Source organism: Prosopis cineraria, unplaced genomic scaffold, assembly GCF_029017545.1.
Source record: "Prosopis cineraria cultivar Desert tree isolate PC_DT_omini unplaced genomic scaffold, ASM2901754v1 PC7, whole genome shotgun sequence".
NCBI classification, from domain to species: Eukaryota; Viridiplantae; Streptophyta; class Magnoliopsida; order Fabales; family Fabaceae; genus Prosopis; species Prosopis cineraria.
Window position 1 is genome coordinate 17,550,193 of NW_026555338.1, and position 24,182 is coordinate 17,574,374.

Sequence of the window (24,182 nt, forward strand, 5' to 3'; positions counted from 1 at the left end):
AGCAACCACAACATCCAGCAAAGTTTTACTAAGATCAAATTCAGATAGGCCACTAGTCGGAGAGGAAATAGAAGACCACCACTGACTGAAAATAATATTGTTGAAAGTGTCACTAGCAAAAGGCAGATTACTACCAAACCAGACAAAACGAGTCCATGGGCATTGGAAAAAAAGATGCTTGAGAGTTTCAATCTCACCTTCGTAGACTAGGCACATATTAGAAAGATGTAATGACTATAAATTTTAAATTAAATAAATTTCTCTTCTAATTGATATTTTATTTAATTGTTCTAATTTAACAAGTAGATGGTGGTTATTTATTGGAACTTAAGCTGGCAACTTACTGGAAGATTCAAAGTTCAAATTCTCTTAAGTAATAGGCTAATTTTATTTTATCATGGTTATGAAAAAATTTCCAAAAAAAAAAAGGCCTTGCCTCTTATGTTATAATATTAAAAAAAATTAGGTTCATTTTTGTAATTTTCTCAATCCTCCCTTTTTAAGTCAAATTTTTCTTCATCCTTTGTCATTTTAACGATAGAACCTATGAGAGAGAGGGAGAGAATTCTAGAAACTTTCATCTCTGTCCTTCTCCATTCCAGCAAGTCCACCGACTTGGGTATGCGATCACCATGATCGATTGATGCTAAGGGTCCATGCATCGTCTTCTCTGTCTTGTTTCACAGCATTCACTATTGGTAATCTTTGCCTAACTCGTTCGTCCGTTCTTCATCCGTATCGTCGACTGTTCTTTTTCTTCCTTGCTCTTCTCTGTTTATGCGACGGCTTCCCTTCTTCTTGCTTCAAGTTGTTGCTACATTCGTGGGTGTGGCTATGGCTGTGGGGGCATCGAAATTCTTCCTTCCATGCTTCACGTCACCACTGTCACCTTCCCCTATTTAGCCATCAGGTTCCACTCTTTCTTTACTGAGTTAGAGTAGCACGCAAGTGGGTTGTCGTTCTGGTGTGACTGAGTGTGTGTCAGACTCCTTTCTCCCTTACTGTACCATCGACCTTCTCCCTCCTTCTTCTCCAGCATTACATGACAGCATCTCCATCTCTACCCTGTTTTTTTTTGAAATCACGGATCTGGTGTGCTGGAGCTTCAAGCTCTTCTCTTCATTTCTTCGATTGATTTGGTGAGTTGAATCCACTTTTCTCCCTCTATTTCTCGACCATGTATGTGTGTTGTATGTGTGTTGTTCTGTGTTGTCTAAAGTGACTTTGATTTCTTCCCTTGTTGAAGTCCTAATCAAGCTTTGAGTATTTGTTTAAGCACTTGGTTAATGTAAGACGATAGGAGTTTAGCTGATATTTTTAATTTAAAATTTTATTGGACGCAATTAGAATGAATTTAAGGAGAAACTGGATTCGAATTATAGATGGAGGATTAATGCTTACGAGGTGTTCAATGAAATGCCTGTAAAGAAAAGTTGGCATATGATAACAATATATATGTGATGGTTATATTGTTAGTTAAGTAAACTGTCTTTAGATCATTCCTCTCTTTTATAGAAGTTAGAAGTTTGATTAGTTCAAATATGGATATAGGACAACTTTTGGAAAGGGAATTGTAAAGAAAAAAAGAACTTAGTCATACGGCCTAAACATTGTGCAAAATAAATGGTGTTTGACAAAATATTTTGTAATTGTTATGTCATTATTGACTAAATAATTATGGAAGATGTTTGTTCTTTGCAATAATAGTTAAAGTAGAATTTAGAGCCTTTTAGAATATATATTTGAGTTAGTAATTTAAGAATCAAATTGTTATTTATGAATTCATTCATTCTTAGGATGTACCTAAGGTATTCCATAAAGTGAATAATTGAAGAGTTGTAGACTGACAGAGTATTTGCTGGTGGAGTGACACATACTCTTGATTAGTAATTAGTCATGGGGAAACTTTGAGAAATAAATGATGATGTTGGAAATTCTAAATTACTTGGATTGAATATTGGTTGTGTTAGTGTTGGGAAATGATTTATTGAACTTACTGAAAGGTTATTTAGACTCTATTATTTTTGTAGGGTGTTTGGAACAAGAAAAAATTTGGTTGAAGTTGTAAGAATTGAATTTTAGATACTACAGGTAAGTGGATAGCGTCACAACTAATTTATCAATTAATTTTTCTTATTAAAATTTATTTTGTTACATTGATTATTTTAATAATAATTATGTTGATTAGTGGATACTTTGTTAATTAAATTTCTTCATTTTTAAGTTTTAAGATGGTGGTGAAAAACGATTCATCATAGCATATGAATGTTTTACCCCTTATGAGATATCCTTTCAGGATTAATAAAATTTCTTTTCATTAGCATTGGAAATTTTTGATTATTTAATAAATGCAAGTATGAGCATTGGATATGAAATTTTATTTTGGCAAGTTTTAATGCTTAAAAGTATTCATGCGAGTTTGATTTTGAGAATGAGAACTATATCTTGAAAGTGATGATTTTCTCGCATGTTTGAAAATGGTTTTAAAAAGGGACTTTATACAGAACACTAGTTGCTAATGACAGTTCTGTTAGCCCTTGCCGCACCATGATACACCTAGCTAACAGGGTGTTTATAGGAGGTGGTAGCCCCGTGCGATGGCCAATGCACGTGGAACAGAGGGATAGTTATTCATGAGCATCATACTCACGTTTGTTTCGTGGCTTCAAGCTGCATTTGGTCAGCATTACCCTCATGGATTGTGTGTCCATGTTTGTTTCGTAGCTTTGGCTGCATTTGGTTACTTACCTTCGTGGATTGTGTGTCCACGTTTGTCTTCATGGCATAAGCCGCGTTTGGTTATTTATTCTCATAGAATGTGTGTCCACGTTTGTTATTTGTTCTGATAAGTCCCTATAATTATGAGTTTTTAATTATTTGATAGACTTATTTTTCATTGATTTTGATTAATGACATATTTATAATTATTTAATGCAATTATTTGCTTTATTGAAAGTACATGATAATGACATTTGATATGATACTTTAATGAATCAGGAATTTATTTAAAGTTACACAAAGTCCTTTTATGACGAAGTTTATTATATATTTGTTTGCAAAAAAATTTATTTCTAACACATGTAATTATGTTAAACTTTCTTTTTATACATATTTAATTATTTATTATTGAGATGCTCTTCACTAGAAATTTATTTGGTCTTAGATTCGTTAACTGGCGCTGATCCTACTGCTGACATTTAAAGGGAAAAAAATTGTTTTAGGTGGTGACATTTCACTTAGCATTATCTCCTTTTTGACATAAACATTTGAACTGATGTATTTTATTTTGAAAGTAAGCTTAGTTAGCTCCACATAGCCTATAGCTAGATTTCTATTGTGGTATATGTTGTTTGGTGGCTGGAAGGAGTTGAGCTCCTGATTGATATTATATTTTGTGTAAAATATTGACAGATTAAAAATTTTTAGGAGATCCTATTTACTAGGAAGATTCTACTAAAATTTCTATAAAAATATTAAAATTTTCAATATAATAATTTTATTAAACATGTTATAATTTTCAGTACAGATTCAACTATGTTTTAAAATGGAAAAAAAATTTCTCAATTTAGGGCTTAAGGGATGTGTGATATGGTCTACATTCCGTATCGGTCACCCTCTGTTTTTGGGTTGTGACAAAAGACCTCGATGATGTCTTACTAAAGCATCATTTATAGCAAGAGCATTAGAGAGACAACGCCATATGAAATTGGTGATGCGAGGAATTGTCTTCACTTTCCATATATTCTTCCAAGTACTATAAAAAATGGGGATAGAAGAGCTAGCAGCCGTTAACGCCTTAGTTTTGCCTTTCATTGCCATTACATAGCCCAATTTGACATTATAAAGTCCATTGTTCGTCACTTCCCAGTACATTTGATCGTTCCTATTAGACACAAATAGAGGCATAGTAAGGATAGCATTAGAGGCTTTCTCACTAATGAGATGAGAGATGCCTTGGAGATTCCATTAGCCATTTTCAATAAGAGTGGCCACAATGATAGAAGATTTCATGAGTTCTGGATCTTCTGTATGTAGCCTGCAGCTTGGTAAGGAAGGAATCTACCTATCTTTCCATATGCGAACAGATGTACCATTACCTATATGCCAGCGTAGATTGTCACTAAGGAAATTCCGGCCCTCTAGAATACTTGTCCAGCACCATGAGGCTTTGTGACCTTTTTTGGCCTATAAAAATCAGAATTAGGAAAATAAATGCCTTTAAGCAGTCTAGTCCAAAGATCATCACTATTATTCACTAGACTCCAGGCTGTTTTAACAAGTAGTGCATCATTAAAAGTAAAAAAATCTTTGAATCCCATTCCTCCTTCCTCTTTTGGTTTCTTGAGCTTCTGCCATGAAATCTAGCAAAGCTTGTGATTGACCGAACTACCATCCCACCAAAAATTTGAAATCAGGCTATCAAACTCTTTGCATGTTTTGATTGGAAATTTGAAGCAAAGCATGAGGAAAGTCAGGATTGCATTTATGATTGCTTTAATCATCACTTCTCTACCAGCTTGGGACAAAAACTTTCTGCTCCAACCTTGAAACTTCTTACACATTTTTTCTCGAACATAAGCTAAAGCTTGATATTTTGTTTTTCCCCCACACACTTGGAATTCCTAAGTATTTACCAGGATCCAAAGATTCTTCAACATCCAAAATACTACAAACTGAGGCTTTGACACTAGGTGGTGTATTGGTAAAAAAAAACAGAGAGCAAATTTCTCTAAATTAGAGTTTGACTTGAGGCCACACAATAGTCCTTCAAGATCTTAGCAAGCAAAGTACAATTCCTAAGGTCTGTATTCATGAACAAAAGAGCATCATTTGCAAAGAAATTATGAGTAACCTTCAGGCAGTGTAAACTCATTTTAATACCTTTAAGTTGTTTTCGTTCCTACTGCTTAGAAATCATACTTGAGAGAACCTCAAAAACTAAAATGAATAGTTACAGAGATAGAAGATCTCCTTGACGGAGTCCTCAGCCAAGGGTGATAGATGCTACCTTGTTACCTGAGAGACATAGATTTAGACTGACTGATTCCACACAATTCATGATAAGATTAACCTATCTGGAACAAAAGCCAAAATTCAACAAGACATGCTTTAAGAAGTCCCATTCAACCCTATCATAAGCTTTACTCATCCATATTAAGGGCAAACTTATATTTTTTTAGTAGGGCACTTTCTTCTCAAATAATTATAAACTTCATGAGTAATAATGATATTATCATGGATTACTCTACCAAGGATAAAAGCACCTTGATTGGAGGAGACACATCTATGAAGGAAAGGTTTCATTTGATTGGCTATAACTTTAGAAATAACTTTGTAGGAGAAATTGCATAACCCAATTGGTCAAAATTGAGAGACATAATCAGGCTTATCCACTTTAGAAATCAAAGTGATATTGCTATCATTCAATCTATTAGCACAAACTTCCCTATAAAAAAATTCTTAACCATAAGAAAAATGCTATCATCTACTTTAGCCTAAGACGATTGGTAGAATTTACCTGAGAAATTGACAAGACCCAGAGCTTTTGAAGGACGAAGACTAAATATAGCCACTCATACCTCCTCTTTTGTAATAGGAAGCATAAGTGTAGCATTAGTGGTATCATCAATTCTACAGTCTAGATAACTAAGTACCTCATCAAAGGAACGAGGTTGAGAAGCAGTGAAGAGATTATCATAAAAGTTGTGAAGCAACATGAAATCTCTCCAATTCCCCTGATCATCTTTAATCTTCAGGATAGTATTTCATTATCTCCTCATGATGGTTATTATATGAAAAAATTTAGACTTTTTGTCTCCAACTTGTAACCAAGACACCCTGGCCTGTTGTCTCTAATACAATTATTCCCTATCAATGAGGCGTTCTATATCTACAATAAGGTCATTAGCCATTTTAATAGTTTCTTTATTAACATTGCCTTGTTCACATTCAGCTAGGCGCAATCACAATTGGCCAATTAGTCTTTTGCTATTCAATAAAGCTTTGGTGCTCCATTTAGAAAGAGATCTTTTGCAAATATATAATCTAGACAAAGAATCCTCCATAAAACTGTTACCATAAGGGTCCTGAAGTCTCCACCTATCTTGAACAATCTATATATAATCTGGGTGAGAAAGCCATATTACTTCAAATTTAAAAGTACAGAGGGTTTTATCTGATTGAAAATTCAGATCCACAAGAAGCAAATAATGATCCGATCCTATAGGATCCATATGAAAAACTTGAGTTTTTTGGGAATTCTTCACAGAACATATCATTACCTAAAGCTCAATCAATTCTTTCCCGGATTGTATCCAAATCCTGCCTTTCATTGCACTAGGTGAATTTGGAGCCATTAAACTTAAGATCAGATAGAGCTATCAATTATGAATTTCTAAAAATTCAACATTTTCCTCATTGCTCTAAGTTCCCCCCTCCTCCTATTGTGACACAATGTCATTAAAGTCTCCAATACACAACCAAGAGCTACGTATGCTTTAGGCAACATCTGTAACTCATTTCCACACTTTAAGCCTGTCATGCTCTTTTAGAGGGCCATAAATAAAGGAGATATATTAAGGTGTATCAAAGATGGAGGACACAATACTCATGTGTATCACATTCAAAAAAGAGGATAAAATATTTACTATAACCTCCTTACACCACCAGAGAGCTAAACCACCACTGCGCCCATTAGATTCTATTATCCACTCTTCATCAAACCCACAGTGCCTTTTGATTTTGCTTAGATACCTCTTTTTTTGCTTAGTTTCCATAATAAAAACAATCTAGGGTTTTTGCTTTCTACATTCTTCCTTTAAATTTTTTACTATCAGGGGAACCCCCAACCTTGATAGTTCCATGATAAGAGTTTCATTATGAACTGTGGAGGGTTCATCCCTTCCACTGACGTTTAAAACAGAGTCACCATCAAAATTTTATGAAATCTTCCTTTTAGGGCCAAAATGGAATAGGGAAAGATTTGCTTGTACTTGATCATTTCCTTGAGCACTACTCAAAATTCTCCTTACAAATGTACCCCTACATCCCTTGCGGTCCCTTATTTAGTTCTTAATTGTACGAAAGGAGTTTTGTTTATTCAATAAACTTGACGAGTGAGGGCTTAACTACTGTATAGTCTTACTGCATTATCAAACACAATTTCCTCCTCTTGGTCTAAGTAGGGCTTGAAATTTCTTCAATAGGATGTTTAAGCATAATCCTATTTAGCCCAAAAGTAATTCCAGATAGAGGAGATAGCCCTTTAATCAGGATCAGGGCCCTTGAGAGGTCTTCCTTTTCATCAGGAAATTCCACTGTGTACCGTGGAGGGCTTTTTAGAATTGTGGGCTTCATATGTTCACTTTGGGCATTATGTTGGACATTTTTAGCTTCAGACAGTTTAGGCACAATTTGGTTCTCTTCATGTGTAGAACCATTTTCCTCATGTGCATGCATAGGTCCTTGATTTTGAATCTCCTCATGAATTGATAAATTTACACTTGTCTTATCTCTCCCTTAATTGACTTCCTTTTCTCTCCTCCAATTATTATGACACCTATTATTATTCTTTATACCATTATTATTAGATATCCCATGATTTACTCATAACTCAAGTTTGACGCCTTCATCTCCTTACTTTCCAAAGTTATAAGGCTTCACATGATCACTTCGCTAGAATTTTAGTTCTTCCGATCACCTAAGTTTCAACCCAATCCCCCTTATGCACTACTACAGCTTCTTCAAGAGTTCTAACATGTGAGACTCCAAGCCAGCTTCTGTACTTTTCCTCATCTACTTCTTCCTCTATTTCTACTTCAATTATTTCACACAGCTTCCTGTCATGACCAAGCCATCCGCATTTGTAATAGAAAATATGCAACCTCTTGTATTAGACAGTGACCCACACCAATTTTCATGTAGGGTTAGGAATCCAAAAACCAGTTACTAAAGGCTCCCTTATATCAACAAGTACCCTTACTCAAATTAACATTCTGGTCATCCTGCTATCAATCATTGGGTTTTCAAATAACACCACCTCTCCCACTATATTACCTAACTGAATAGCATTTCTCTGGTCAAAAGCACCATGTAGGAAACCATGGAGTTGCACCCAAAAAGGGCTCTTAGAGAAGTCAACCTCACTATAGATCATAAAGTCATCCCAGCATTGTAATTCAAGAAACCTTATATAGTCCAGGGCCTCCTCTTGAGAATTCGATTGTAATCTTCTTCTTTAGTAAACCTAAACACAAAGGCATTTTTATCCATATCATGCACCTGAACCTTCTCCTTATATAACCCCCAACCCTTCCTAATCATCAAAATGACTAGCCTTTTTTTGAGATTCTTATCGGTTTCCAACCTTCCCACCAATGATCCTCCACCCTTAACCTACTTGTTGGAAAGATCTAACACCACTTCTTTTTTGTCATTTGCTTTACCCTACTACTCTCTCCTACCTCCATACTCATCTAGAAAAAAGAAAAGGACATACACACCCCGAAACACCAAGCGTGCTCTCTTAAAACACTCACACTTGCCTCATGAGAAAAGAAGGCACATGATTGCCTTCAAAAGATGGCCTTTAGCAACACAAAGTATGTTACCTATAGCCAATTTCACTCTAACAGGAATGAAATAACACACAACTCTCACTGAGGAGAGGAAACTCTCACCGAGGAGAGGAATAATCAGGTATTATATGGAGAAATCTTTAAATCCAATGAAAACGTTAGGGATTAGGGAAGATTGTGAAAGGAATAGCCGTTATCATTGAGGGGATAATGCAAAACTTCATGCGATATAATTGATTCATATTTTATGAGATTTGAAAATGAGTTTATTATAAGAAACGATATGTAAATATAAATTTTATAACTAGGATCAATAGAATATTCATTTAAATATTTCCATTAGATTAAAATTAAAATATTTCTATTAAGTGAACAAATGTTGAATTCTTTATATTACTTAAACATATAGAATCCTAAAAAAATATGTATTTCTTTATTTCTCTTCTAATATCTTTTCACCTCAGTGATCAACAGAAGCCAGAAGGTATAAAAACCTAACATTCTCAATATATGTATTATGATTAATTTAAGTATAGAGTTCAAACTTAATAATTAGTATAATTAATTTACTTGTGAAAATATGTATAACTGAAGCATAATTTTAATTTAAATCATGACATCATTTTAAATTTTTTCTATTTATTGAGGATGTATAACTGAAACATAATGGGTGTTGCAATACAAGAAATTTTTCTCTCCCCTGTGAGAGTTCCCTCTCCTCTATGAGTATTCTCTCTCCACTATGAGAGTTGCTTTCTTTTTTCTGAGTGTTTGGTGACTAACATTATTGCTACTGCACTCTCGTTAAGTCATTTCAAAGGTTTCATTTCCTTTGGTTTCATTTCTGTAAGGTGTGTGAGTGTGAGATTGAGGGTGTGTGTTTGCATCTTTCGTGTGTGTGAGTCTGGTATTTGGTAGTTATGGAGGTGAGTGAGAGCAGTAGAATGAAGGAAACTTCAAAAAAAGAGGTGGTCTTGGATCTCGAAAGGAAGAAGGACTTGAATAGTAGATCTCTGGTCAGACATTTGGAAACAGATAAAAATCTTAATAAAGGGATTGTTATCTCGATGATCAAAAAAGGATGGGGTGTAGATAAAGAAGTTGAGGTGCATGATATGGATAAGAATAAGATCGCTTTTGTGTTCTGATTTACAAAGGTCAAAGATTATAATAGAGTTATCAAGGGTCAACCATGGTCTATTCAAGGATTCTTGTTTAACCTTCAATGCTGGGATGATTTTATGGTCTATAGTGACATTAATTTTGATCAATGCCCATTCTGGATACAATTTCATAGTCTTCCCATAGAGCTTTTGATAGGGATAATGCTATACAATTGGCTAACACTATAAGGGAAGTAGTCATGTTTAAATCTCCTATGGTCGAGGGTAAAATGACTCGATCATTTATCAAAGTAAGAGTTCTAGTTGATTGGACTAATCCTCTTGTGTCGAGATTTTGGATCCCTCACCCACAATGCAAACCTGTAAGGATTTCAGTGAAGTATGAAAGGCTCCAAAAATTTTGTTACAAGTGTGGCCGCATTAAACATAATAGTAAGCATTGTCAATTTACCAGTGAAGAAATAGAAGAAGAAATAGAGAAGGAAGAGTTTGGTAGTTGGATGGGTATATCAAATGTTAAGAATTTAAAGGATGCTATTAAAGTGTATAGGTCTGATTAGGTTGAGGCTTCAATGGTCGGTGTTGGTAAAACTCCAACCACTAGCACATGACAGAGGAAGGATGACTTGGGCCGACCATTGTTACAAGGAAAGAATAGATATTTGGGCATTAAAATTAGATTTAGAGAGAAGATCAGGATGCAAAAAGATAAAAGGTAATCCCTCTATTACTAGTAATGATGATAGAAGAGAGAAACCTTTACATCATATTGATCATGCGAAGGTGGTTTCGGAGCTATTTACAAGTAAGGATCTAGCAATTAATAAGGATTGCAATTTTGTGAGCTCTAATGTCACTAATAGTGAAACTCTACATAATGGGCCTAACTCTAAGGAGGCCTACATCAATTGGAGTATAGTTGAGGTAGAAGGGTCTGTTAATATTCCTAAAAGCCCAAAAGCATATATTATTGAATTCCCTAAGGAAGACTTAAGCAGTATTGGGGCCTTAGTTCCTTTTATTGGGCTATCACCTATGTCTAAAATTACAAATGGGCTGTGACAAGTTGTGTTTAAACGACAAACAGAGGAGCCTAATAGTCTAATAGCTTTTAAATGTAGGAAATTGTTTATGAAAGAGGCAGAGATTAGCAATTCAATTCAAGGGCAAGGGTCAGTGGATTCACAAATTATCAAAGTTTCCTATAGAAGTATTAAAAACCAGATTTGCTCTCGAAGAGGGAGGGGAGTAGGTAGAAGAAGGATATTGTCTCAGCTTGTTAGTAAAGATTACCAGGTATGAGTTAATTTTTCATCAGATAGATTTATTTTTGGTGAAGATTTGTCTGCCATAAAGGAAGATGTTGATAGCTTTGACGTCGGTGGTAAGGACGAACACACTACCAGTTCACCATGAAAATATTATCTTGGAATTGCTAAGGTTTGGGGGTTCCCTTCGTAATCAAAAATATCAGAGATGAATGCAAAAAGAATAATTCCCAAATAGTGTTTCTTATGGAGACCAAGAAGAAAATAAGCTATATGTTGAAGATTAGAAGAAAGTGCAGGTTTGATGAAGAATGGACTGTAGACCCTTAAGGGCTCAGTGGAGGGCTTGTTGTTTGGTGGCGCAAAGAAGTGGTAATTAATATTCTATCTTCCTCTTTGAATATTATTTATACCAGTATTTTTCCTTCTACTTTGGATTTTTTGCAATATATATCCTTTATATACGGCCCACCATGTGAAAAAGATAGGCTTTAGGTTTAGCAAGTTCTGATTAGACAAGCACAGGGTATACATAGACTATGGATTTGTTTGGGTGACTTTAATGATATTGTGTCCCCAAGAGAAAAGGAAGGTGGTAATTTAAGGGCAATTCGGAAGATGATTAATTTCTAACTATTTATTACAGACTGCTCATTAATGGATCTTAGGTATACTGGGTCATGGTTCACTTAGTATGAGACATGATGCTGACACTATTAAAGAAAGAATTGATTGTGTATTGGACAATGTTGATCCTTATGAAGCATTTCCAAAACTCTAGGTTTTCAATATTGATCCAATAGGCTCTGATCATCACTTGTTATTAGTAGACTTATGCATTATTGTTGGTAAATCTCCTAGAAATTGGGTTTTCTATCTAGATGACAAAAGGGTTAGTATTTTGGATGTGTTTATGTATAGACTTAATTATTGCAGGAATTCATTAGTTCGATGGAGCTCTGAAATGATTCCTAATAGTAAGAAATGAATTAATGAGCTACAGAATGAGTTAGTAGACTGTAGACAAGGAGAAATTACATATGAGAATCCCAAATTAGCAGAAACCATTATGGCTGAAATTGAATGTTTGATGGATAAGGAAGAGGTGTATTGGAGGCAGAGATCGAGGATTTCTTGGCTTTAATCTAGTGATAAAAATTCAAAGTTTTTCTATTTATCTACTATTTCAAGGCACTAGAGAAATAACATCTTAAGAATCAGAGATGATCACGGTATCTGGGTGAATGAATTATCAAATGTCTAATCTATTTTCAAGATTTTATGAGTAATTGTTCCAAGTATCACTACCATGACCATTTGATGAAGCTCTTAGTTATATTGATCGTCGAATTGATGATCATATCAATGAATGCTTGTTACTACCTGTGACAAAAGAGGAAGTTCGCATGATTGTCTTTAGTCTGGGTGCATCAAAGGCTCCAGGCCTTGATGGCTTCTTTGATAAATTTTATCAATTAGCATGTGTAGAGGTTAGTGATAGTATTTTTATGATGGTTAAGGATTTCTTTGATGGGATGATTGTGTTGGCTGATATCAACGATACTAATATCACTTTAATTCCTAAAGTTGATAGACCAGGGCATGTATCTTACTTTAGACTGATTGGGTTGTGTAACTTTTCTTACAAAGTCATTTCTAAGATACTTGCTACTCATATGAAGCCATATCTTCACAAGTACATTTCATTAAGCCAAGGTGCCTTCATACCTGGGTGTTGTATTCATGATAATATGATAATAGCACATAAAGTTTACTATTATTTAAGGATGAAGAGGAGTTCCCTTAAGATAAACATGAGTAAAGCTTATGATAGAATTGAATAGGACTTTCTTCATCTTGTCTTACAGAAGTTGGGTTTTAGTACTAGATGGGTTAATATGATTATGCTTTATGTGGAATTTGTGAACTTGAACCTCTATTTCTTAGGAAACAGAGTTACTTCTTTCAAACCTGGGAGGGGCTTGAGATAAGAGGACCTACTCTCTCCTTACTTGTTCATTTGAGTTTTTGAGGTATTATCTAGTATGATTGAAAAATTTCATGCTTTGGATAAATTGAAAGGGGTTAAAATGAGTACTCAATGTCTTACTGTTACCCATAATTTCTTTATAGATGATGCACTCTTCTTCATGAATGTAAACTAGTCTAATTGCAGAAGTCTAGCTAAGATTCTAAAGATTTACTATGATGCATCGAGCCAAGTGGCAAATTTAGACAAGTCCTTCATCTTCTTCTCTGAGAATACTCCTATTTCTATTAGAAACTCTGTCTGCACAATTTTAGGAATTAATGAGGCTGATGATCCTGGGCGGTACCTTGGAATTCTGAGTATATGGGGCAAAACCAAGTATCAAGCAGTTTCTTATGTTAGGGACAGAGTTAGTACAAAAGTGAATGGGTGGACTAGGAAATACTTATCATATGCTAGTTGAGAAGTCTTAATTAAGGTAGTGGTTAATGCTATTCCAACCTACCTTATGATGTGCTTCAAGTTCCCTATGAAAACTTGCAAGGAACTCGATAGCCTGATTTTTAACTTTTGGTGGGATAGTAGCTCAACTAGAAGCAAAATCCATTAGATAGCTTGGCATAATATGACTAAGCCCAAAATGAGGGAGGTATGGGTTTTAAGGACCTTGTTAATTATAATCTTGCATTTTTGGCCAAAACTACATGGCGAGCATTTTAAAATCCTGATGATTTATGGGTTAGAATCATAAAAGGTATTTATTTCCCTAATAAGCACTTTCTTGATGTTAAAAAAGGTTCTCATGCCTCTTGGTACTGGTTAAACAGTAGAGATTTTCTAAAGCTAAATCTATGTTGGCAAATTGGTGATGGACTAACTGCTTTGATTTAGAAGGATAACTGGATTCCTTCTCTACCTAATCATCATTTGGATACTAAGGATAGAGAGCTTGCTAAATCTGATGTTGTGGTGGCTACTCTTATAAATAATCGCCAATGGAGGTTGGCAGGTGTGTCTCGCTTAATAGATGATACAACCTTTCATGCCATACAACCTTTCATGTATCAAATGATAAGCTTTTTTGGAGTCCTGCAAATTCTGGCATTTATTCTGTAAAGCATGGCTATGCCAAGGTGATGAAGGATAAAAGCGATGGAAAATCTATAGCAAGCACATCAACTACTATCACTCAAGCCACCTGGAAAAAGGTATGCATGCTTAAAGTTACTCCTCATGTCACTCACTTTTTATGGCGAAGTTTATCTAACATGCTAGCCATAAATGAAGCTTTAACTTTTCGCCATAGAGGTTTCTCATACCTTTGCCCTGTTTGTGTGCATGGTATTGAAACAATTGAATACTTGTTCTTTGAATGCCCCCGGATTCACTGTATATGGTTTGGGTATGGGCTTTCTTTGAAATTTGAACCAAATAGTATAGAGAAATTTGGTAATTGGTGGGTTGATGTTATTTCTAGCAAAGCATGTTTCACTAAATATGATATTGCCCTTATCTGTTGGATTCCATGCTTTATTTGGAAGGCTCGCAATGATAAACTTTTTAAAAGTAGAGCCCAATCCAAGTTAGGTTATTGAATCTTCTTAAAGGGCTGTTAAGGAATATTGGTAGAGCTGTGTCTTGGTTTATGATGACGTTCCTAAGACAGGGAGAACCACATTGCCTCAGCATTAGATATCACCACCCAAGGGCTCTATTAAAGTTAATTGTGATAGAGCATTTGTGGCAGAATGAAATGAGGCAGCTATTAGTATAGTCAGCAGGGATGAATTAGGTACATTTATATAGGGCTTTGCTAACAAAATCAAGTCAATTTCTGCATTTATGACAGAAGCTCTTGCTTTAAAAAGAGCACTTCTCCTTGTTCTTGACTTGAGCTGTGATAATGTCATCTTTGAATTTGATTGTCTAGGCCTCATCTCTTGTATCCTGAAACATTAACCTACTCTGGGTGATTGGAGATGTAGCGAGATATTAGAAGATATTATAGACCTCTTAGCAAGCAAAGCTGGGTTTTCTCTTGCCTTTACTCCACATGAAGGCAATGCTACAGCTAATTTCATTGTAGCTCTTGCTCTCAAGGAGGTGATTCCAATTGGATAAGTGTCCTCACCATCACCTTCTTTGTCTCTCCTCTCTCCACTAAGGCCCACTTGTAACCACCGGTTGTTAGTATATACCTCTATGATGTAATTAACCTATCTACTATCATTAATAGCTACTAGATGGTTAAAAATTAAAAAAATGATGATTCCAATTTGATTTTTGTTGAAGTTAAAATTACCTAAATAAATTTATCAATAAAAGGAGCCAAATAATTGAAATGGTTTTGATTTTTTTTTTTTTGCACTTTGGAAAAATTTGAACATTTAACGTGGATTTTCTAAAGAATAGTTATTAAATGTTCACAAATAAATTTACCTAAAAATATTTATATTTGATGATGTTAAATGATTATAAATTTTGGAATGTAGAAATATTAGTTTGTAAACTTTTTCCACATATGACAGATTCATGGAACAAAACAGGACAAGTGACATTATCACTTCCCAAAAAAAAGAAAAAAAAAAACAAAGTGAACTATGCAAAAATTTGATCAAGGTTTATTAGTTCATCCTCTCTTAACTTTCAAATACCTTTTCAAGAAAAGTTTTTCACATTAGAAAAATAAAAAAATTAATCATCTCACAATATTTTCTCCACCAATAAAATTAAAACATATGTATAACTTTTTCCTTTAAAACTAAAATATTTTAAAAAATAATAATAACAATAATTTAAATTAAGAGTATTTTTAAATATCATCAGCAAAAAATATTTTTTACATATTTAATCTCTTGTTTTTCCTTTTTCTTTTTGCCAAATATAATATCTTGTAAATGCTTCATTTTGTTATATAAGAGATAACTGTTATAACTCAAAACAAAATAATATTCCATATATAGGACAATTTTTAATCTCAAACAAATTAAATAGAAATTTTCTTTTCCAATCATTGTATGGTAGTACTAATTGATCAAGACACCACAAGATGAATCACAAAATTTTCTACTCTATCCCTCTCTTCACTATTACAAAATATGTATTTCAGAACGGGTCTTTAGGAGCACTTAATAAAAAAACGCTCTTGAAAGATAGATGTAGAACATACTAGAGCGCTTTACTGAAAAAGCGTTCCTATAGGGTTGCCCTTTAGGAAACCTTATTAAATGAGTGCTCCTAAATAACTAAAAAAAATATAAAAAATAATGGAATATTTTGGAGCTTAATTCTTAAGCACTCCAAAAGCATTAAGCTTTCAAGAGCACTCATAATGGAGCATTGCTAAACATTAGCCTTTTAGAGTGTTTAGATTTTGAGCGCTCCAGAAGCATAACCTTTAGGAGCGCTCTATTTGAGCACTCCAAAAGTTTGTAACCGTTCCGGAGTGCTTGATTTTTAGCTTTCTAGAAGTGGTAGATTTAGGAGCGCTCTTAATTGAGCGCTCCTGAAAGCGCTCTTAATTGAGCGCTCCTGGAAGCCAAACCTTCTGAAGTGCTTTGTAAGATAGTGCTCTAAAAGGTAATGTTTTTTTAATAGCCCATTCCCTTCACTCTGTTTGTTTTTTTCAGTAGTTTCTTTTTCTTATTCTCCTCGGTGTGTCTCTTTTATGCGTCTCTTCACTTGCCTGCCTAACCCATCCGTGCACCACCTAACATTCTGTGAGTCTCTTCACTACTCGCCCAACATCCGTGCATGTCTCTTCATTGTGTCGTTAGAGCTTGGGTTTTCCATATGTCTCTTTACTAGATCTGTGCATCTCTTCATCGTCTCATTCTGTTCGACATTTTCTATCTGTAGTCAACACTTATCTTCGTCAATCTTTGTTTTGTGCTTGGAGCTCAGGTTCTGCATATTTTCTTCTCGATCTGTGCATCTCTTCATCATCTCATTCTGCTTGGCATTTTTCATCGATCATTATCTGTGATCTTCGTTCTGTGCATCGCATCGCCATTGATCTTCATTCTGTGCATCGCATCGCTATTGGAGTCAGAAGTTTCCGCATCACAATTGTCCGCGAGCACCACTGTTCAGCCACCATCGGAGGTATTTTTTTAATATTTAAAATTATAATTTTTTAAATATTTAATATTATAATAAATTTTTATGTAAATTTTAAAATAATTTAGATATAATATATAGATAACATATGATTTAAATTATTTATATTGACATTTGAGGCTGTTAATTTCATGATTGAAATTCCTTTATTTTAAGTTAAGTTTAAAGTTTAGTTTAGTTTAAAGTTTAATGTAGCAAAATTAATTAATTAGAATAGAAGGTTTCTTTTTTAAGGGAGATTATTGTTTGAATTTAGATGTGTTGTGCTACTAAATTTTAATTTGGATGAATTGATATGTTTAGTGTAAATGTATTGTGTTGTATGATCTGATTATTTGATTATTTGGGAGGTTTTTCCTTTAGGAAAAAATCTAAGTATTTTTTTCTTGAATTTCTATGACTATATTAGTGATATGGATTGCAAATGGATGTCGGCTAATCAATTGTTTAGAGAATATTGGGATGGTGTAGATGAATTCATTGAGTTTGCAATTTGTCGTAATTAAGACCCTCATCGAGTTATATGTCCTTGTTTAAAATGTTGTTATGGAAAAGGAGTAAGGCTAATAGAATTGAAAGATCATGTCACACTCCAAAAACTAGGTGGGATTGGCATGGGAAAAACTCATATCCCTCAAGTTGTGGCCAAAGAAACTCTGAAATTAATACATTAAACATATTAATAGGGTAATTAAAAAATGATTGCATAATTAAATTAGATATTAAATTTTAAAAGAAATGTGAGGATTCTACCTGTAGTCTATGTAGAGCACCTAAGGCCAGGTTCCAACGTAAGTATAAAGTCAAATTTTTGTCAAACTAGGATTTGACTAACATAATTTTTTTTCGCTTCCATCTAGCAATAAAACTCCTCAATGGATGCCTCGAGTTACAAGTTTCGCTATACCATCTGAGACCCAAATATCTTTTTTCAATGAATAACATCCCAACTACAAATAATTGGATATGAATAAAAGAAAAGTTTGAAACAATCATGCAATTTAAAGAGGCAACGATCTTCATAAAAATTTAATAAATTTCAAAAGTAAAAGGATTCTATAAAGTTTTAAATAAAATCTTTAGCTATTAAAATATCATATGAAATATTATCGTCACTTGATTGCAAAGAAGAAAATAAATAATTATAAACAATTTACTACTTAAAGCCAATGGCATGTGAAATCATCAAATTCATATTACGGGGACTTATCAGAACAATTAACAAACGTGGACACAGTCCATGAGGGTAAATAACCAAGCGCGGCTCTTGCCACGAAGACAAACGTGGACACACAGTCCACAAGAGTCAGTAACCAAACACAGCCAAAGCCACAAAACAAACGTGGACACATAGTCCATGAGGGTAAGTAACCAAACGCGGCCGAAGCCACGAAACAAATGTGAGTACGATGCTCACGAATAACCATCCCTCCGTTCCACGTGCGTTGGCCGTCGCACGGGGCTAGCACCTCCTATAAACACCCTGCTAGCTAGGTGTACCATGGCGCGCCAAGGACTAACGAAATTGTCGTTAGCAACCAGTGTTCTGTATAAGGTCCCTTTTTAAAATCACTTTCAAACATGCGAGAAAATCATCACTTTCAAGATACAGTTCTCATTCTCAAAATCAAACTCGCATGAATATATTTAAGCATTAAAACTTGCCAGAATCAAGTTTCATATTCAATGCCCATGTTTGCATTTATTGAATAATAAAAAAAATTTTCAACGTTGAACTCACATGAATCATTTTCTATATTAATCCAATATTTGATAAAATAAAAATCTCATAATCAAAGTTCAAACTTGACTTAATTGATCAAATAACATTTCAAATTTGGTAAAGCTAATTTCTCAAAATAAAAAAATATTAATCAATAAATATTCAATAATCGCATTAATGCTATTAAAATGATTTCCAGAAAAACGTAGTATTTTAGTAAAGGAAATTTTGATTGAAAAAAAAATCAGTTGGGATGCTATCCACTTACCTGACATATTCTCAAACGTAAAACTTGCTCCTACTTGGCACCCTTGCGTCAATGCTTGATCTTGAAGTTCCTAATATCCAATTAATATCATTATCATTTTCTTGTACATTCCTCATCATTCAAAATGTTTAGTCCAAAAATGATTAAAAATAAAAGATAAAACCTTCAACTTTAAACTTTCTCAGACATCACACCAAACACTTCACAATATTCCCAAAGATGAATATATATATATATATATATATAAATAATTTGGTCTTGAATTACCAACAAAGTCCCTTTTCCTAAAATATCTAATTTTAAATCTTCCATTGTAGAAAATAAGTGTCTTCCATATTTATAACTTTTTATCGAAACACCAAATGTACATAAATTCCAAATCCCTCCATAAGGCTTTTCAACATTCAAATGTTTTTGTCTGACAATTTCTTAACAATCATATCTACATTATATTTATGAGCAAATTTCTATAGAATACCAAACTCAATTTACAAGTCAATAGCATCCAACCCACTTAGGTCTCTCAAGGAATTCAATGAAATTTTATAAAATACACAATCAAGCAAATCCATCTCACTAGCATTTTATCAAGCACCTTATGGGCACCATTCTACAAGCTTCAAGTCTAAGTTCTTTTATCCAAATATCATCTTAACCAATTCTTCAATATCAACCAATCCAAACAAACTAATTAACTCAAAAATTCTAACCTATACTTATCATAGTCTTGCTCTCAGTACATAAGTTTCAGCTTAAACTCTTCTCTCTCTCTCTCTCTTCTTTTTTTTTCAACAGTCACGAATAGCAGCAGCTGAAATTCAAGAGAAAATTGGCAACTTCAATTCTATCACACCTTACACTTACACGCACAAATTTTTCAATGAAAATAGGAAATCATGGTTCCTCACCTCAATAGAAACAATAGGACAGAGAAGCAAAAAGGAGAGGAATGTTTGAATCCATGCTAAAACACAATAGAAAAGAGAGATGACGCATCAGAATTGGAAGGAGACGAGGAAAAACCTGGAGCTCAACCTGTCACAGCAGCTCGAACAGAGGGAGGAGAGGAGAGGAGAGGAGTTCACCATAAAAAAAAATAGGGGAGGAAGAAGCCCGACGAAAACGCGCGCCACAGCACTGTCAAAGGAAGGAGATTTCAGTGTTTTCCTTTAGTCACCAGCAGCGGACGGCGAGAAGGGAGAAGAGTCTTAAATGCTAATAGAGGAAGAGCTTCAACAGAGCTTCCGTAGTCTTCAGCAGCGACGAACGATAAGGAAAATGAAAGGGAAGAGAGACCTGAACATTCACATCATCACTCACATACAGAAAGGAGAAGGACGTTGATGATCTGACAAGCAGTGACAGATGAAGCTCTGGCACACTCTCACACTGACGACGCCGAAGATGGAAGAAGATGGAGAAGGAAAGAAAATCGAAGAACTCCCTATCTCTGTGATTTCTGGAGCATTCCCCCGACAGAAAGAAGAAGAAAAAAGGAGAAAAATAAAAAAGGAAGAAGCAACATGTGTCTTGGCCTTTGTTTTTTTTGGCTGAAGGGCATTTTGGTAATTATATGAAGGCAGAAGAATTTTTCTTCATCCAATATCAATATATAATAATAATTGTGTTTAAATTGAGAAGTAAAACTACATTTTAGGTAAAATATTATAGCAATTAATGTTTAAAGCAATGGTCAAAACTTGTAATTACAATAGCAACATAAGAGAATTATTGTCCAAGAGCACTTGGTACAGGTAGAAAAATGTTGCCTATTCTTACTAGCAAGAGGCAAAAACCGTTGCCTTTTTTAATCAATAGTCACATGATAACACCTTAATTCAACATGCTAAAACCGTTGCCAATTATAATAGCATACACCAACAAGGAAAACCATTAATGCCTATTATACCAACATGTTAACAGGTAAGAACTGTTGCCTATTCATACCAACAGGTAAAAAATGTTGCATATGATAATACCTTAAACCCGTTGCCTATAGTGAGACTATAGGCAATGGTTTTATGGTCTGTGGCCTAAAATATTAAAAAACTAATGCCTTAGACAATAAGTAACAGGGGCAAATTCCACACCTAAAAACCGTTACCTATTCCTATAGGCAACGGTTTTCCACCTTATGGCAACAGTTTCAGACCATTGCCACAGAACAAAAATGTTGTAGTGTAAGAAGCCATAAGGGAATCAACCCTACATTGTAGAACATGGCAGAGTTTGTGACCTCATCGTGGCAGGTAAGTGGGATCTTTCCCTTATTCATGATCTTCTCTCATAGAATATATTGGATGCAATCTTGCAAATTTTGTTATCAAATTATGGTGTGGCTGATAATTTGGTATGGACAAAAGCAATAGATGGGGTTTACCAAGTCAAACTTGGATATAAGGTGGCAAAAAAGCAAGCTGGGATGCCCTTAACTAAGGCTGGCCCCTCTTGGAGTGTATCATTAGGAACTTGGAGAGGTATCTAGAAAATCAAATGTGCGCCAAGGGTCCAACATTTCATTTAGAGAGTGGTGTCAAAGGTAGTAGTCACAAATGCTTCCCTGTATGCTCGAAAGAGATTTCAAAACAAGGTATGTATGGTTTGTGGATTAGAATTGAAAACCATTGAACATCTCTTTTTTCTATGTAATTGGGTCAGACCTGTTTGGTTTGGATGCATTTTAGGAATCAGGTTTGATCATTATAATGTGACCAGTTTTGAAGCTTAGTGGGAGGGGCTTATGAATATTAAAAGTGGACTTACTGAAGTTGATATTGCATTTACTTGTTGGCTTCTCTGGCATATATGGAGAAGTAGAAATGTGAAAGTATTTGATAATGTAGAGCCTACTCCTGTACGAGTTCTTGATCTAGCCAAATATTCACATTTCGAGTTCTGGTTAGCATGTGATTCCCCTACTAATAGAGTCTCCACTGTTATTCATCCTAATGTGAAACATTGATGCCGCCTCTTATTGGGTCTTATAAGATAAATATTGGTGCTACCTTTGCTGAAGAATCACCACATTCTGCTTTTGGAGTAATATGCCGGGATGCTAATGGCTTATTTTAGTAGGGTTTTATGGATTAAGTGAAATCACTCTTTACGTTTATGTCTGAAGCCTTGGCTCTTAAAAGGGCCCTCACGCTTGCCATAAACATGGGTCATGATAAAGTCATATTTGAGACTGACTATTTACTCTTGGTCAAAAGTATTTCTCTTAATCAGCTTGATTTGCATGACTGGAGATGTAGAAGTATTATCCATGGGTGTATTACAGCTCTTTCGTCCAAGGTTGTGTTTCTTTGTGCTATACTCCTCGTCAGAGTAATCAAGCAGCTGACTTTCTTGCAGCTGTTGCTTCTAAGGATGTGTACCCATTAGGGTGGGTGTCTGAGCCAACACTTCCTTTGTCTACCATTCTAACCTCGGATGCCATTGGAGTTTGTTACTCTGCTCGTGCTTCCTCTTTTGCAAATTGTGCTGATTATTATTGATTTTTTTGCTGTATTTGGTTTTTGTTTTTCGATTCAGTTCTTTGAACTCTTCGTTGCTATACTCTTTATCTGTTGAATGCATGGGACTTTTCTTATTAAAAAAAAATCTACAGTTAAATGAATCATACATACCGTACATGAGTATGAGAATGGTAAGGAGAAGATGTTGGAAGTGATAAAATATTTTGAAGCTTCTATATGTTTTGGTAATAAATAAATTTAACATGTCCTCACCATTTAACAAAATTATTTTATTATAAGGAGAAAGATTTAAGTGAATATTTTTGCATAACCTATTTTATGATAGACTCGTTGTCATTTCATGGGAAAAAATTGTGAATTGCACAAAGTTTTCTATTGTCTTTCAATTTTTCTAATGTCTTTGTTGGATTCAAAGAGTTCCTCTAAAGCATGTAGGAATTTATAAGATTTTCTTCGTAGAAATTATTTAAATTCTCATAATATGCTTCAAAAGAAAAATATTTTTCAAAATATACGGGACTTTTTTAATGGATCTTACACAAATTAAACGGTAAATTTCTCTCTAATCACTGTATGATTGAATCATAGATCAAGGCACAACAAGACTTACAGACGCATGGTCATTTCATGAAAATACTAAGGTGATTACAATTAGCTTGTTAGCTTAGCTTATGTGGTAGCTATCTTCTTCTATCCCTCCAAATGTCTTTTTAAATTATTACCAAATTTTCCACATAATAAAAGTAAAAGATTCTTTATCATAATTTTTACTTCGAATAAAATAACTTTTTAGCACTACCATGGTAATTCCTCGTCCCTTTCATCCATTTCAAAGTCGTCACTTTTTTCAAGTCTTATTTTTTAGTTGTCAAGTGACATGTAACTTATTTTTTCGTTTGTATGTGAGTGAATGAGGGTTCCAAATATTCTCTTCATCTCTCTTTTAGTTTCCTTCATAATTAATTAACAGACCATTACAAAGTTTTTGTTTTAATTTGTACATGAACATTTTTGCTAGTACTTATTCATATTTAACAGACTTTTATCTTTAGCTTATTTTTAATACACTTACTTCCTTTTTTATTGATCTCTAGATATGTTAATCTCATGTGACTAAACGATCTTGGATCTTATTTAAATTTTAAAAGCACCTAATAATAAAAATGAAATTAAAGAAGAAAAGCTAAAGTGAGCCAAATTTTATAGACTGCTTCTGCTAGCACTTCAATCATAAGTTTCATCTTGGCCAAGCCCAACAAACGCGGAAAATAATCACTTCTTTGTTAATAATAATAATAATAAAAAGTCCCCAACCAATTAAAAACTCTTCTAAGTTTCCACTTGACGCTGTGTATATTGGAGCCTAGCCCAAAACATTGTGTTTTATTGGAGCATTCTACTAAATAATCACATTGAGTTATTATTATTTTTTATTACTGACATGTATCTCTCTATTAAAAGCAATCATATTTAAGATATAATTAAATATTAAATATAAATTTTTCTCCTAATAACGTCAGAGCTAGGTATAATTAAGGTGGCAGGTAAAGGCACCCCCTCAAAATTTTGAAACCTAGATGTTATATGGGTACTGATCTTCATCTCATGCTCCCACCCCTCCTTTAATTTACACCC

General features: G+C 34.3%; 1 protein-coding gene across 4 annotated transcripts; it reads left to right on the forward strand.

The window, feature by feature from the left end:
• Positions 1 to 563: 563 nt before the first annotated feature.
• Positions 564 to 22,917, forward strand: LOC129315694 (uncharacterized). Of its 4 annotated transcripts, XR_008594562.1 has the most exons (4): positions 564 to 1,139; positions 2,031 to 2,091; positions 16,862 to 17,062; positions 19,959 to 22,828. XR_008594562.1 is itself a non-coding variant. In XM_054959627.1 (3 exons), the coding sequence occupies exons 1-3, from the start codon at positions 16,626 to 16,628 to the stop codon at positions 22,563 to 22,565; spliced, it is 396 nt and encodes a 131-aa protein (XP_054815602.1). In that variant the 5' UTR covers positions 16,608 to 16,625; the 3' UTR covers positions 22,566 to 22,917. The 4 variants fall into 4 exon arrangements, 1 of the variants encoding a protein (XP_054815602.1); XR_008594561.1 differs by lacking the exon at positions 2,031 to 2,091 and having other exon boundaries at positions 19,959 to 22,827; XR_008594560.1 differs by lacking the exons at positions 564 to 1,139; positions 2,031 to 2,091 and adding an exon at positions 9,931 to 14,166 and having other exon boundaries at positions 19,959 to 22,827.
• Positions 22,918 to 24,182: the final 1,265 nt, after the last annotated feature.